The sequence below is a fragment of the Enoplosus armatus genome, chromosome 4, assembly GCF_043641665.1.
Source record: "Enoplosus armatus isolate fEnoArm2 chromosome 4, fEnoArm2.hap1, whole genome shotgun sequence".
NCBI classification, from domain to species: Eukaryota; Metazoa; Chordata; class Actinopteri; order Centrarchiformes; family Enoplosidae; genus Enoplosus; species Enoplosus armatus.
The window spans coordinates 2,463,783-2,475,837 of NC_092183.1; the positions used below are offsets into that span (position 1 = coordinate 2,463,783).

General features: G+C 39.4%; 2 protein-coding genes across 2 annotated transcripts in view; both read left to right on the forward strand.

The window, feature by feature from the left end:
- The window catches only part of fras1 (Fraser extracellular matrix complex subunit 1), a 198,159-nt gene extending 197,090 nt beyond the window's left edge, over nucleotides 1–1,069 (forward strand). Inside the window, exon 74 of the mRNA XM_070904152.1 lies at nucleotides 488–1,069. Coding sequence (XP_070760253.1) covers nucleotides 488–1,069 — 582 coding nt within the window. The remainder of the gene's footprint in view (nucleotides 1–487) is intronic.
- Nucleotides 1,070–3,220: 2,151 nt separating this feature from the next.
- On the forward strand, nucleotides 3,221–9,802 carry anxa3a (annexin A3a). The gene is made up of 14 exons (XM_070904251.1): nucleotides 3,221–3,312; nucleotides 3,492–3,526; nucleotides 3,613–3,660; nucleotides 3,768–3,855; nucleotides 5,219–5,313; nucleotides 5,996–6,109; nucleotides 6,666–6,756; nucleotides 6,968–7,047; nucleotides 7,523–7,579; nucleotides 7,674–7,767; nucleotides 7,860–7,955; nucleotides 8,170–8,228; nucleotides 8,414–8,536; nucleotides 9,449–9,802. Exons 2-14 carry the CDS (start codon nucleotides 3,512–3,514, stop codon nucleotides 9,506–9,508), a joined length of 1,020 nt encoding a protein of 339 aa, XP_070760352.1. The 5' UTR covers nucleotides 3,221–3,312; nucleotides 3,492–3,511; the 3' UTR covers nucleotides 9,509–9,802.
- Nucleotides 9,803–12,055: the final 2,253 nt, after the last annotated feature.

Sequence of the window (12,055 nt, forward strand, 5' to 3'; positions counted from 1 at the left end):
GTCGATGGACGTAGCTTTAAATGCTTCCCGAAATCAATTTCCCATAGACGTGTGTTTTTTATTCCTATCTTTCATAGGGAAGTACTTCCCTATCTTTCATAGGGAAGTACTTCCCACAAGCTTATATGAGGTTCCACCAATCAGAGACATTTCTGTTGCCATGAATTTTAAAGATTGTCATGGTTGACAGTCAGACCACAGCAAATAACACCTAATTCCCCAAGATTCTACTTAGTTTATGTAAACATGGTTTCCTCCTTAAGGAAACTTTAATTTAGTGTGGCGACATATTTAAAGGGCAACTGCTGTAGTCGTATAAAGTCTGATAAATGTCCTCGTGTGATGTCACGTGAGTCAGCGTCGGTTGAAGACTACAAGTTTGAAAATGAAAACAATCTGTTGGTGTGGAGTTAGAGAGAAATGAGCTGACCAGTCCTCCGCTGCAGGCCAGTAACCCCTTCCCTTCTTTCTCTCTGTTGATTGACAGGTGGAGGCGGGGCATCAGTGGTACCTGCAGGTGATTTATGTGATCGGCCCGGAGTCGCGGTCCAGCCCCAGGATTCAGCGCTCGGTGACCTACGAACTGAGCCGCTCCAAGCGCGACCTGGTGGATCGCAGCGGGCGTCTGACGCTGGACGAGTCGCTGATCTACGACAACGAGGGCGACCAGGTGAAGAACGGCACCAACATGAAGTCGCTCCGCCTGGAGGCCGGGCCCTCCGCCACCTTCAACGCCCACATGGGCAGCTCTGTGGGCGGGGGCGTGGCCGCCGTCACCCTGCTGGTCCTGGTCCTGCTGGCCTCCTGCTTCCTGTTCCGCCGCTGCCGACGGTCGGCCAAGAAGAAGACCAAGAAGGCTCAGAAAGTGTACGAGGAGTATCCGCTCAACACCAAGGTGGAGGTGTGCATGGACAAGTGTGTGGAGAAGAACTTCAGCTCCAAACACTGCACAGTGAGGAACATCAACATCCTCAACCGCAACCAGGAGCCCAACAGCAAGGCCAAGGTCAAACAGGTCAACCTGGAGGTCAAACTCCACAACAACCTCAACGACGGCACTGAGGTCTGAAACACTGAAGAGGAGGAAGAGGAAGAGGAATTAACATGAAAAAAAAAGGTATTTTCTAAAAGAAAGTTTGTACTTAAGGAACGAGATGTTTGTTAATGTATTTTTATACCACTTTGAAAAAGGGAAGAGTGTGACGCGCAGACAGCTACGCAGCATTTTAATCATTTCGCAACTGGGCTACCTCAGGAATCCATGAACCACTCAGCTGCGTCAAACAGCCAAAACATCTGCACCTGATCATCCGAGCTCCACCTGAAACAAACTGTTGCTCATTTCATCACTGTTGTACTTTGTACTGGTAGCTCAGACACTGGCGATTGTTTCGACAAAAAACACTTCTCTGCTGCATTGAGTCATTTCACTGCTACTAAATGTCACTACTGTAGAGTGTTAGTCAGCGTAGAAGGCCTCCTTTAGATATCATTCACTGTTTCTGCAGATAGATTAACTCTTGATTAAACAGAACAAAGTCTAATTTTGCCGTGGAGCGACTTCTACATCGCTGCTTCTGACTGCTGTGAGAGTATTAAGCACATACAGTGTGCTGCTATCGCCCGAGGCTGAATGAGTGCAGAGTGTAAATACTGAATGATACCTATTCAAGTGCAATTATGCCATAACTTTTGTTAATCCTTCCCTCATGAGCAGGAACTTTATTTGCATTTTAAAAAACGTGTATTTTAAGCCTTACTTAGAGACATTTGTACTATCACGTTGAACAAACAGATAATTCTTCTTGTTTCAACACAAGTTCTTTTTTTTTTTGTTTGTTTGTTTGTACTGTACTCTGATAGCTGCCAATATTAAGTGCCATGCAGTATTTTTCCTCATGAATCTCAAAATGAATCATCCAAAGTTTATTTTTATTTTTCCAAAAGTGAGTAAGTGGAAATTTCCATGTGATTGTAACAAATCAGACGCCGCCGTTTGGACAACAAAGTTTCGATCCCGTCCACATGACTGAGTGCTTTAGCCTTATTACTGTTTTAATGAAAAGAGTCACTTTTTAAAATGATGTGTTTTATAAGAGATGTGTGTCTACCTGCCTTCGTTCCGCCCAAAGACACAAAATCCCTCACTTGTTTTTTATTTACTCACATCTCGCTCACTTCTCATTTATGTATTATTATGTTACCCTCTTATGATGTATTATGTTACGCTCAGCTACTGATGTAAAAGTTACTGTAATTTTTTTAAGTGTGTGACACTGGTCGGAGAGCACTGCAAAAGAAAAAAAGTTGACATGTGTTTCTCTCTGATCGCACCTCCTGTTTTCTTTCAACTGTGTGCCTCTCAAAACAACACGGGAACAGGAAATTATGGGAAATAACAATATATTTTTGGTGCTATCATTTTGTGGAAAATAATTACAACATGATGCCTGTATTTGGTGCCTTTTTTAGTAATAAAATAAAAATGTTGAAATCCACGATTGTCCTGTACTTTATGTTTATTCATGATTTTTGATTCTTTTCACTTAATGTTGGGGGGGGGGGGGGGGGGGGGGGGGTGTAACCTGACATCTGTGAAGATCAGAATCAGAATCAGAAATACTTTATTGATCCCCGGGGGGAAATTGTACAGTACCGGTGCTCCCATTCCAGAGTAGAAAAATAGCATAATTTAGAACTATAGCATAAGTATGTACAAAATATAAAAATAGACTAGACTGACAGATTTTGTACAAATACTTTTGTACATGTTTATGTTTGTATGAAAGTGACTAAAAGTGATATCGCTGACACTTTGTCTTGATATTTGCTATCCTCAACATTTCTGTCCCAATGATTTTCAAAAATGTATTTTCTTTTTCCAAAGTATTAGACAGACGTGATGATGGTGTCAGGGGATCACCAAGGTTAGTATAATTCATCCTGATAAATAAGTTAACTTTTTTTAAAAGTCATTTATTTAAACATTTGTAGGCCTTCAGATTATATTCAATATGAATAATTAAGTAGTTTCTCAGTATTATCAGAGGCAGGCCTTCTAAATGCAGAGGTCTGAAATGTACGAGCCGTCCTTGAAGGCGGCACCTGCCTGTACGGAGTGGGCGTGGTCAGATGAGTCGTCCTCAGGTAGATTTCCAGTTTCCACGCAGATTGAAGGTGTGGTGAACACGTTTCCGGTTCGGACACAAATCCAGGTGAGCTCTTCTTGGTTTCATTGATTGCTTGTCGTTGTTATTGTGTGTTTGGCGGCTGGTGCAGTGCAGATTATTCTTTGTAGCAGCAGAGTTAAAGGTTGGTACACTGATGAACTCATCATTACCTGATTACCCTCATATATCCTCATTATATGCAACACTTTTGAAATGTGCTGTTTTATGAATGTAGTTTGGTGAGAATACGTCAAGAATAGAGGTGCTGACATGGAGCTTGTCACCATAAATCAATCAATTGTGTGAATGTGTTTCTTACAGAGGAACTTCCTGTTGTCATCATGCCGTCTTTATGGGTAAGATAAGTTCTGTTCTGTGTTTTTATTTTACATAATAAGGTTTTGACTGATTCATACATTTTAAACTGATGAACTTTCTGCAGGATGACTTGGACAGTCTCATGAATACCCCTTCCTCCTTCGATATAAAAGTAGGTCCAACTAAACTTAACTGTGACATTTATTATTGCATTAATGACAAAAGGGAGGATGTAGAAATACAAACCGATAGATGAATGAATGTCACTGTGTTCTTCAGACCGGAGAGAGAGGAACCATCAAGCCCAAAGAAGACTTTGATGCAGAAGACGATGCTGTGGCTCTGAGGATGGCCATCGAAGGACTTGGTACACACACACACACACACACACAAATGTTCAGTTCAGTACTTGAGAGAATATCTCTAAAACTTTTACCAAATTACAGTTAATCTCTTGTACTTTGAGATTAGCATAGTTATGTAATATTAATATTAATAATAATAATAATAATAATAATAATAATCATCATCATCATCCTACATTTTTATATGGGCTAATGTTAAAAACACAAAACACAGGACAGAATCGTGCTGTAATGTGCTAATGCTAATTTAGCACCATTAGCAACATAGTGGCTGTGAACATGTTAAAATGCTGATATTAGAATGCTAACATGCTAATTGTTACATGTTAACACATCAGCATGTAGCTAAACATCAAATAGCCGTTACAGTATGTGTAGTATGTTAACATGCTAACGTTAGCTATCTTTTTATGCTGCCCCATGAAGCCAAAACACAGTAACTACATGTTTGGTCAAATTTGAGATACGACCGGACTTTTAAATTTCAGTGAGACAGCATGTAAAATTGTCACAAAGAGACAGACAACTAACATCAGACAGCTAACAGCTAGCTAACGTTAACGCAGGAGAGATATATTAAGTGAAAGCTAGCTAGGGAGGTAGCCATGGCTACAGCTAGCCTTAGCTGAAGCTAAAACCAAATTTACTCACAGTACTAATTCATCTCTAACTGTAATCTGTATTTGAAAAAAGAAAAATGATTTATACATTTTGATGAACAAACATCTTTGTATAAGTTTGTTATTAACTAAATGAGGCAGTGGCTAAATCTAATTTAAAAAAGGAAAACACTAGCTAGCTAAACCCTGCGTAGTTTATCGCTAACTGCCATCTTAGCTTTTAATTCTAGAGGAATTCATGGATATTGGTGTGGTTAAGCTATCTATGAATTACCACTTTAAAAGTATTAAATTGTGAATTTCTTTAGTTTATTAATAGAAATGTAAATATTAATAGTAGACTAACAGAGTTACACTGAATCCCTATGGACTGCAATCACAATAAAGTTTATTTACTTATATACATATATATATATATACTTATAATTTTATCCTGCAGTATCTGTTTATTATGGCTCTTACAGATTCTATGGCAGCTATGTAGGTTATTGATCAGCATAAACAAGTATAAAATGAAGACATAACATTTCTGTTACGCCTTTGTTTTCACTTTTTTGGGGGGGGAGGTTTCGTACTTTTAATGCATCTGTAGTTGCAGTGTTTCCATTCAGCTCAAAGCACAACTAAAGTTGTCTCTCAGGTTTTTTATTTATCCAAGTATTTATTTCCTGATGTTAAACACTCTCGAGGCCGCCAGCGTGGCTGTAAACGTGTTTATTGATGAACCTCCTCACGTTTCTTTCAGGCACCAAAGAGGAGATTCTGATTGACGTTTTGAGCCACAGAAGCAACGCTCAGAGGCAGCTCATCTGTGAAGCTTATCTGGAAGCCACTGGCAGAGTAAGACGTCCTGTTGTGTTATCAGGAGTAGAAACAGGAGTTTGTTCTCATGGAAATATGTGTTTACACTGAATGAGTCATGTCTGTTTTTAGGCTTAATCATAACGAAAACTTTAACCTAACCCTGTGAGGAGCTAAAGGTTTTTTAAATGTATTTATTTAACCCTGACGTTTAGAGAGTCAACCACACATGAGCTAGTTTTCCCTCTTATTTGGAGTTACTGATGTTCCCATTGAAGCTCTGCTCTCAGCTAGATGCTGTACTGGTTTTAGGCTGGTTAAATTGAAGGTGAAACATTAATACGTTTCTTTTTATTTAAAGTCCTGCATTAACACTAACACAAGTCTAACAGACAAAACTAAGACTGACCTCACTCAAAAGAACAATTATTAATGAAGCCAGCTTCACATTTTAAACATGATAACATCTACATCATCACTAAATAACTAAAGAGAGATATTAGAGATATTATCTGTTGTGGCACATTCTTTGATTGAAGATTGAAACAGATTTTATATTAAAATATCGTCTTGTGCTGCTTCAACGTGACAAGTAATTCTCAGTGTTTCTGTGTAAACTCTGGTGATAGGCCTGTGCTTGGCTGTATTTGTGTATTTGCATGAGTGTGGCTGTGTGTTGCATGAATATGAGTGTGCTTCTGTTGGTAAACTGACATCATAGACATTGCTGGAGGACCTGAAAGAGGACACTGGTGGTGACTTTGGGAGCCTGCTGGTGGCGCTCATCACCCCTCCTGCAGTGTTCGACTGCCATGAAGTGAGGAAGGCCATAAGTGTACGTTTTCTGAGTTCTCTCTTTTATTTAATAACTGTTTCATAACTAATATGTTGATGAATACATTCAGCTTGCAGATGAAATGTGCATGGAATTAGTTTCTTTCTTTGCAGACCAAAGTGAAGCTCTAAATGTTGCTCATGCTCTTCAGTTTGTCCTTGTATTAATGATTAAGGGGTTTAACCAGTTAATTTAAGGTATATTTAATCAGGATATATGCACAGATCAAGTGTTATTTTAGTCTGTTTAGGAGGAATGTTTGATCCCTGAAAGACCTTATAGGTTATCATGAATTAAAAAGATCATGTTTATTATTATGGTTCATATTCAGGCACAGAAAATTGTACAAATGAAACAATCTAACTGTTGTTCGTAGAACTGAATCCCATGATTTGCTCTCAGCGTTTATGGAGTCAGTTTCTGTGTTGTTTCTTAAAGTGTGGAGGTTGTTTTGGGGTGAAGCAGAGCTTCATGTGGTCTTTCAGTGAACTCGGTTTATCCAGTTATATGCAGTTCAGTCGTCTCCAGGTGGTAAAGTATCCGTGTGTTGTTGCAGGGAGCTGGAACAGCATGCCGCATCTTGATTGAAATATTTGCCTCCAGATCCAACGAACAAATCAAAGTTCTCAATGACATCTATTTGCAAGGTACAGAATGTGTTCTTACTATTCTTATTAAAATATTGAGCTCAGTAAAAAGTGATTTCATTCAAAAAGACTCCATGTTGTCGATGTCAGAATGATAGTCCGTCCAAAAAGGTCCCACTGGCCTTTTGAAAGTATGAGCTTCTTGTTTTGTGATTTATTTAGTTTTCAAACATCAGAATCACGAGTTTGTCTTGAACGTTTTCCTCCTAAGAAACAGAGAGGAAGTTGAGCCATGACCTGAAGGTGGAGCTTTCCGGAGACTTTTGCAACGCGCTGCTCCTCCTGGCCGAGGTTTGTCTGGGAACCCAGTTACAGAACCAGATCTTATGGAACCGAACATGAGAGAGGAGTGTGCAAACATTTATTATAATCCTGTGATCCTCACAGTCTGGACTCAATGAACAACTTCTTGTTTATATATAAGTTATATATAAGTAAGGAATCTGGTCATATTTACATTTTCCTTCCCTTTTTTATTCTTTATTAAGAAAGAAATACATAAATATGAAAATTAGAAAAATAAAATGAAAATCAAAGGAGGCAGATCACATATCTATGACAGTGTGGGTTTAAAAGAACATGTCATTTCAGTTCAGGACACAAAGGGTGACGTTTCTTCATCACAGTCATCACAATTACTGAACAATGTAAGGAAGCAACAAGTTCTGTTGGTTTGAGCAATGCTGGTTTGTGAATGTTGAACTGTGTGAAAAGGCTTAAAGCGAGGGGAACTGATGTTATTTAAAGGTTTTGTTTGTGTTTCCAGGGCAAGAGGGACGAGAGCACCACAGTAGATCCAGAGCAGGCACTAGAAGACGCCCAGGTGCAGCCAAGGGAAACTGTTTGTACATCTACTGTAAACGTGCCTCTTTATCTTGACTATATTCTTAACCTTTTTTTAATTGTTTTCTACCCAGACTCTCTATGAAGCTGGAGAGAAGAAGTGGGGCACCGATGAATCTAAATTTGTCGACATCCTCTGCGAAAGAAGTATACCTCAACTGAGACAAAGTACGTCGTGCCTGACCCTTAAGACGAGAGTAAAGCTTGTTCGTACGCATCGTGATCAGTTTGGAGTAATGTTTGACCCTTTTTTTGTGAAGCTCTTGTTGAATACAAGAACATCAGCGGGAAGACCCTCCAACAAAGCATCGAAGGGGAGATGTCAGGGGAGCTGGAGGCGCTGCTGGTGGCTGTCAGTAGGTTCATGTGGACAAACTCTTGTGGAAAGTGTTCACAGTAGAGCAGTGATGCCCATGTAGTGTATACCCTCATGTCCAGACTGACTCTACTGTCTGTTGGATGTTTAAAACCTGATGATTACGGCTTTTATCGAATGATATCTGCTAAATCTTCAGTAACAAAATGCTTCTTTTCAGCCACACTGTTTAATAACTTTTGTTTCTCCTCCAGTAAAATGTGTGAAGAGCGTACCGACCTACTTTGCAGAATGCCTGTATGACAGCATGGAGGTGAATGTAGTGTTTTTACTGCACATGTTTCAGACACAAACAATGTCCAGTTCACAGCAACATACTTTGTCTTTTACTGCATCCACTGAAGGAGTCATCTGGAAATGTTACAGTGCCAATGTACGATTAATGCAGGATAAATACTGAATACAGAAATTCATTTTCACTGCCAATCTCCTTGTCAGGGTGGCGGAACAGACGAGGCCACTCTGAACCGGATCATGGTGAGCCGGTCTGAGATCGATCTGCTGGACATCAAAGCCGAGTTCAAGAGACTGTACAACTACTCGCTGCACTCTGCCATCGAGGTGAGGAACCGCTTCACTGCAGATCTGACGACAATTTAACGTACGAGAATTCTGATGCTCCATCATTCGGACTTTTACATCTGTGAAGCCAAATATGTATCTGAATAACGCAGAAGCCGAGAGAGACACGCAGAGACTGTAGAGGACTAATCTGTTACGAACATTTGAAATAACTCTTTATAATACACTAAAAACAGAATGATTTATTGGTGCGGGATAAATCTTCTGAAAACAGGGTCCTTAAAGAACACCTGGTCCTTTATTTTGCACCTCCAGTCCTGGGTCTCCCGTGCTGAGCAAATGATTCTGTTGCAGCCCAAAAGCAAATTTATTAAAGGCGGTAAATTATAACCCACATCCAGCCAATCACATGTTAATGACAGCTCTATCTCAGCCTCTCTGACAAGTAACCATCCATCAGAGGGACTATTGAAGTCACACAAACCTTCAGACCAGCTGCTCCACCAGCGTCTGTGACTCCATGCAGTTTCTCACTGAGCGCTTCTGTCGTCAGTGTTTCCAGAGTTTACTCTCCGTATTCTGAGAGGAGTATCTTTTATAGCACTTGCTGAATTTTTTAAAAGTAGACGATCAAAGAACGATTCATTTAGCATTACAAAAGAAACTTGAAACAACTGTACTGAGCACCTCGTCATTTTAACAAACAAATCATAGGTTTCATTCAACAACTGCACCTCCGACGATGTTATAATCATGCAGCTAGAGCTCATTGGAGCTGCAGGAGTAAAGTTATCGTTGAATGAACAAACATCCGAGTTGGAGCAGGTGGAGCCGGTGCTAGACCTCAGCTCTGACACTCCAGTCTGGATCCTCCTAACAACCCAGTGAAATGAGCTGCTGTGTTACTGGTCAGTGTGGTGGGAAGACACCTGTCTTTTGTTTGTCCTCCAGTCGGATCTGTCGTGCGAACACAGGGACTGTGTGAAGGCCATCTGTGGAGGAGACGACTGACTAACACCTGAGGTCGACCTGAAGAAATCCTCTCGAACTCACCCTGCAGGCTCTCCTTCGTTCTCTGATACTTTACTTTCATCCTCAAACTACTAACTGATAACTTGTCCTCAGTCTTATAATTAAAGATTGATTTTAAACATGGATACAGAGAAACATCTACCGAAGTTTTACTGTAAAATTCTGTTTCGTTTCAGTCTGATTGTCGAGGGAATTATGAAAAGACTCTGCTAAAGATTTGTGGAGGAGACGATGAGTCCTAACCTCGACATGTTCTGCTGTCTTTACATCCCCCTCCTGTCATTTTATCAGCTTGTCTGAAAGGAACTAATACAAGTACTTCACTTAAGTATTTCTATTTCATGCTACTTTATACTTACCTACTATATACTTCATTTCAGGGTAATATTGTACTTCACTAAATATATTTAAGACTTTTGTTTATTTTTACAAACAAAATATATAATCAGTTTAGAAGATAATGTCCATTGTTACAGATTAAACTACCAAAAGTACATGAAGTAGTTAAAATGACCAACTACAACATTAAAGTACCTCTTACTTATTAATACATGAATAATAGTGATCCAATATAACAGTGACAGTAGCCACAGAGGACTTTTACTTTTGATACTTTAAGTACATTTTGTTGCTAATACTTCTGTACTTTTACTTAAATGAAATTTTGAAAGCAGGACTTTTCCTTGTAATGGGGTATTTTTACACTGTGGTATTGTTACTTTTACTTAAGTAAAAAGAAGTAAAATGATGAAAGCTGTATAACAAAGTGCTCCATTTCACAAATAAAGAGAATGAAGTCATTGATGTTTAGGAGGGTTTAAATTGAGCTTTTCTTTCTTTCCCCCTATAACTTGGACCACATTACATACAGGTTCTTTACAGGAAACAAGGATTCACCAAAACAAAGTAAATCATTACATCGAAGGTCTGTGGAAATGAGTGTAAGGAGGAGACACTGTGTGCAGTGAATACTTTTAAATAGAGTAATGAACTTCGTAGTCCTGTCAGTAATCGTATAAATCTGATCTCGTGTCAGTCTTCTTCTTTGTTATCATCATATTCAGACCTTCCTTCTCCCTCTTGAATCTTTGTAACTTCCAGAAATAATAATAAAAGCCTCCTGAATTACTCACAGCTGGTGATTGTTGTTTATTTTGTTTAATCGTCTTCACAGGGGACACAGTAACGCTCTGGTAGTCCATCAGAGTCACCAGCAGGGGGCACCATTGCCTCAGCAGCAGGGCTTTAAAGCTCTTTAAATGTCTGAGTTTTAACTTTGTGATGGGATTAATTACACAGTCACCGGAGTAACTAAGCGTGCCAACCTGGAGCTGGATGGAGAAGACGTGGATGTCGTCCTCTTCTTGGCCGTGCACAACATTTCCGTGGACACAGACTATGGCGTGAAGGGAAAGTCCAGGTCCAGGACAGGGGCTGGACCTGGACTGGCTTGCTGAGTAGTCCACTCAGGTGGATGAGTGGTGGATGAGGGACTTCACAACATCTTTCATCAACATCAACAGAACTGAGCTGTGTGATCTGGAAAGTAACTAAGTACAATTTTGAGGTACTTGTACTTTACTTGATTGTTTTCTTTTCATACCACAATACTTCTTCTCCACAACATTTCAGAGGGAAATATTAGTATTTCTTTACTTCACTACAATTATTTGACGTCTTTCATCACTAGTTACTTTACAAATTAAGATGTTTGCATGCAAAACATACAAAGAGCTTCTACAATATGATGTTTTGCTATAAATTAAACTACCCACCAGTGTAAACAAGTACAGCTGAAACAATCAGTCGATTGATCAGTTGACAGAAAATGAATTGGCAACTATTTTGATAATCGTTTAACTCTTCCAGCTTCTCAAATGTGAAACTTTTCCTTTTGGTTATTTTGATTTATTTCTAATAATTTGGGGGGTTTGGACTGTTGGCTGGACAAAACAAACACTGTGAAGGTTTCACTTTGGGCTCTGGGTAAATGCGATGAGCATTTCTCACTATTTGCAGAATTCTTTCAAACCAAACAATCAATCGATTAATGGAGAAAATAATCATTAGTTGCAATCTCATATAAAAATGAGCTCAACCAACTACAACAGGAAAATAATAATCTAATGATATAAAATACATAAGTCATAGGGGACATTTTTCATGTATTAATACTTACATACTTACAAGTATCATTTCCAATGAAGGGCACAAGTATTTTTTGTACAGCGTGGTATTAGTACTTTTACTTAAGCAGTTGGAGGATGTGAATACTTCCTCCTCCACTGGATCTACCTCACTGTTTTGCTTGTGCCTGAGAGTCAAAGCAGTACCTGAAGGCAACACTGGTCATCCAAAAAGAAACACGAAGGAAATATATATATTTATATATATATGTATATATATATAAAAAAGAAAAAGAAAACACCGGATCACATGACCGCCTCCGTTATTTCCTGCAGCAGCTACCTCTCCCTGCCTGCCTGCCTGCCTGCGACAGCACAGCAGTGGTGTGGTCGCCGTGAA

Coding starts and splice junctions, on each gene's coding strand:
- anxa3a (XM_070904251.1), top strand. Junction 7,768..7,859: donor TATACCTCAACTGAGACAAA/GTACGTCGTGCC, acceptor TTTTTTGTGAAG/CTCTTGTTGAATACAAGAAC. Junction 7,956..8,169: donor GGCGCTGCTGGTGGCTGTCA/GTAGGTTCATGT, acceptor TTTCTCCTCCAG/TAAAATGTGTGAAGAGCGTA.